This window comes from Sinocyclocheilus anshuiensis, unplaced genomic scaffold, assembly GCF_001515605.1.
Source record: "Sinocyclocheilus anshuiensis isolate Anshui unplaced genomic scaffold, SAMN03320099.WGS_v1.1 scaffold1993, whole genome shotgun sequence".
NCBI lineage: Eukaryota > Metazoa > Chordata > Actinopteri > Cypriniformes > Cyprinidae > Sinocyclocheilus > Sinocyclocheilus anshuiensis.
The window spans coordinates 377,547-381,654 of NW_015540847.1; the positions used below are offsets into that span (position 1 = coordinate 377,547).

A 4,108-nucleotide genomic window follows, 5' to 3' on the forward strand; every position below is an offset into this window, starting at 1 on the left:
CCTCACACTACATGTGCGCGCACACACACACACACACACACACAATCACACACACATGCACACTCACTACACTCACACACTCTCACACACTCACTACACTCGCACACACACTCAATACACATTCACACTACACACTCACATCATTCAGAGATATTGATGGGTGAGGAAACATCTCAGACCATCTGAGAGAAGAAGACTTCATCTAGAAACCCACAGAGAACCAAAGCACAGCAAACTCCCAGGAACCGCTGTGGATTGGGTTTATTAACTGGTTCTGGGAGGGCAGTGATCAGATGCGTGTGGCTCTGGCTCACGTGTGAGTGTTGATGAGTTTCTCTGTGTGTGATGCTTATATAATGTGAGTGTGTGTTTTACCCGACACGCCGCCGGACACATAGACACCCATCATGAGTCCGGTGCTGAAGCCGATGTGGACGGTCAGCGGTTCACCGAGAGTGTTTCTGCTCAACACCGTCTGAGCCACCGAGCCGCAGCCGAACAGCTGAGACATACACACACACACACACACACACACACACACACACACAACAGAGCAATGAGCAACCACTGACTGATCAACAGAATAACACAGAGAATTAATCATTATGTATACGGTTACACTAAAACCAAACATGAACTATGTCTGTGCAGAATAAAGCAGTGTTTCTGATGAAGGTAAAGATAAAACCAAGCAAAGAAAATATAAGTAATAAATTAAACATAACTCATGTCATTGATAATACAGCTGTATTAGAAACACTTCAGATTTGAAAACAACTTACAACCAATTCCCATTTTAAAACAAGAACGAATATCTGCCAATGGAGTCAGAAAAATTAACTTCATTCAAAGAGAAACAAGTTTTCATTCCCCGCTGACAGATATTTGTTCTTGTTTTGATCAACAATTTTTTTATTGTTTCTCAGAAAACAAGACTTGAATCTTGAAACTAAGTAAATGTATCTTGATTTAAGGACGTTTAGAAAAACATACTGGAAAACAAGAGAAAATACTGAGGAAGAGATTCATTTAATGCCACGACTTCATGAATTGAATAGTTTGTGCTCTGATTTAAAGAGGAACAGTGAGTGAAGAAACCCTGTAAAGCTGCTGTCTGAGCTGAATCAGAGTGAAGGTAGGATGCAGAAACTCACCACCAGCACAAAAGTCCCGAGGAACTCGGCCAGGAACTCTTTGAAGACGCTGTGTTTGATGGCGCAGTGATGCTTCATGATGCTGTGTGTGTGAGTGAGTGTGTGTCTGATGGGACTGAACACACACTGGACGCTCCGCTGCATTAAAGCCTCTGATGGGACGTCCCAACACACGCCATCGATCCACCTCATTATGGACGAATCACAGCTCACTAACACTCACAAACATCAGCTGAAACACTTTGCTGTAGGACTATTTTCACTCGGAAACAACTGGAAAATCTCACAAAGAATTACAAAGAAATGGCAATTTCCTGAACAAACATAGTAAACTGGTGCTTCCGTTTCCTGTGTACCATGCTGCTGAGTGGTTTGTGATTGTAGCTCCGTGTAGCTTTGCTTTTCTGTTGAATCTCTATCTTACTATCACTCTCACTCAATTCCCACCATATTTCTGATATTATCTATAAAACTAATCTGATTCATTTGATCGTTCGCTTTTATTCTAAAACAGCGAATGCAGCGCGTTAGCTTTCTTTAGCCGGTTAGCTTGTCATTCGTGTTTCCATTCACGTCTATTGCTGTTTTCTTTTTTTCTCTTGCTCCGTTTCTTTTCTCTCTCGCGCCGTTTTTTCACGAGTTCATCAAACAACAGTGGTAAGTCAGATTCACTCATCAATCACGGTGAGTGATGGCTTCTTCTCCTGCTATTGTTGTTTGTACTGCTTGCCGCATGTATAGTTTAGCTCTCTCTGTCGGCAACGAGGGATTCACAAGTGATAAATGCATGGAAATAGTTAGGCTGACACAGAAGGTTTCAGAATTAGAGACACACATCCAAACTTTAATTGAGGACAGTATTATTACATTATTGTGAGGGCCCCTGCAAACATGTCCTTGCGGGGCCCATGCTGGCTTTTTGCGGGCTGTTACGTCCCAGTGGTTGTGCCTCCGTGTTTTTGCTTTCTCCGTCTTTCTGCTCTGTCATATTCTTAGGTTCAACCCTCCTAGGACTGCTATTGGTTCAGAAAGCCGTCTGTCATCATTGACGTTGGTGACGTCATTATTTCCGCTGCCTATACTGTTTCCTGCCAGAGTTTATAAGGATGATTGAATGAACGCGGAGCAGACTTTACTTTCCTGTTTTGTGCATTTGTATTATTTAGTTTGTTTCTTTTTGTGGTGGTGTTCTTCTGTTACAGTTTTGAGTTGTCATCTCGATCTTTTATTTAAGTCTTCTATTTTGTATTTCATTGTTTATTGCCTTCGTAACTTATGCATGACAACTTTCTCCTTGCCCCTGGGGAAAACTGGACCAGGTAATATGTCACGTGACATACATGTAGCAACACGTAGTGACTCTGATGTATTAGAAACACTAGTATAGAAGTGAGTGCCACTTTTGTACTTTTTGCTTTGGTTAGTTTAGAGCAGGTTAGTTAGGGTGTGAAAACGCCGAAGACTTGTTTTTTTCTGTTCTCTTTTTCTTTTGTTAGTAGGTTAGATTTGGCAACTTAAGTTAGATTGGTTTTGTTTTCTTCTGTTCTTTTCTTTGGCGCCGCTTGCGTACGTTCTTTCATTGTGGGGGTTATTTTATTTTTGTTGTAATAATATTTTGTTGTAAATATTGTGAAATTACAGTTTTCTCTATTTGTTATCTTGATATTTGTTTATTATTAATATTATTGTTACTTTATGTTTTCCTGTTCTCTTCTCTTCTTTAATTTGCAAATAAATCACCTTCTTTGGCAGTTTTTCGTGTTTTTGCCACCACTAATGTCACAACCATCACAACAACAAATGTTACCCCTTTTAAACCTAGACTTAAAAACAAGAGGTCGTAACACGGGCACAGTGGGCTAGGGCCAGCCCACACCAAACCTAAACAGGCCCAGTGCGGGCTTTCCCAGGCAAGGCCCACAGTTTTGGGCTCACCGCAGCCTCTCTGTGAGCAGCCCACACTATGGGACTGCCCACATTAACCCCATGATGGCCCAGTGTGGGCCAGACATGAGCCTATTAATAAGAATTGTGTGGGCAGTTTTCTTCCTTACCACTAGGGGTGCTAGGGTGTTTTAGGTTTCCTTAAGTAAAGCCATGTGGGTAGAGGGAGTTAGCAATAGCAAGCAGCAGTAGCCAGCATGGCTTACCCGCTGAACACATTGTGCTGTGTCCTGGTTGGGAAATGTGTTGTTTCAAGCCCAGTCTAAAGGAGTTTTTTTTTAAGTGTACATTGCTGATGTTTTTTGTAGAGATGGTACATGTATGTATGGCCTATGTTTGGATTGATGCTAAGAGTTTAAGACCGTGTATTTGTATGAATTTTAAAAGGACTCTTTTTTTGGTGATGTTACCACATCATCATGGTCCAGTTTGAATATGGATTTAACGTTCTTTTCGACATGAAACCATAGTCTGGACTATTTCTGAATGTTCCTGGTTAGGAAAGGTCTGGTGTTTGAGAGCCGTGGCATGTTTTCATTACAAGAGGTTGGATTATTCATTTGTTATCAGTCAACTTCAGCTATGGACAGTGTTTGGACATTGATGTACTACAGATGAGACTTTCGCACACATCAACTTTCACATGACGAAATCCTACAATCTTACATTGCTTTCTTTTGTTTTGTTTTTTTGTACTTTTGTGTATTTACATTTTTTGGCTATATGTAGCTGTATTAACCTGAATTTAATATTTTCTATTTTGTATTTAATAAATACATTGATTTGAAATCCCTTTGACTACTGTACATTTTTGACAATATAAACATTAGTTATGTGGTGACTGCATCCATTTCAGATGTATAATAACTGATTTTCCCCAAAGACTTAAATTATAGTAGCTGAAAAGTATTTAAAGTGAAACAGATGTATTGTTGTAGATCAGGGGTGCATCCTGTTCCTGGAGATCTACCTTCCTACAGAGTTCAGTTCCAACCCTGATCAAACACACA

The 4,108-nt window shown here is 40.4% G+C and overlaps 1 protein-coding gene across 1 annotated transcript in view; it reads right to left on the minus strand.

The window, feature by feature from the left end:
• The window catches only part of LOC107687613 (aquaporin-9-like), a 26,260-nt gene that overhangs the window by 15,569 nt on the left and 6,583 nt on the right, over nt 1-4,108 (minus strand). Inside the window, exons 2-3 of the mRNA XM_016485008.1 lie at nt 1,155-1,341; nt 376-502 (exon numbers count right to left, since the gene is read on the minus strand). Of these exons, the coding sequence (XP_016340494.1) occupies nt 376-502; nt 1,155-1,341 (314 nt within the window). The remainder of the gene's footprint in view (nt 1-375; nt 503-1,154; nt 1,342-4,108) is intronic.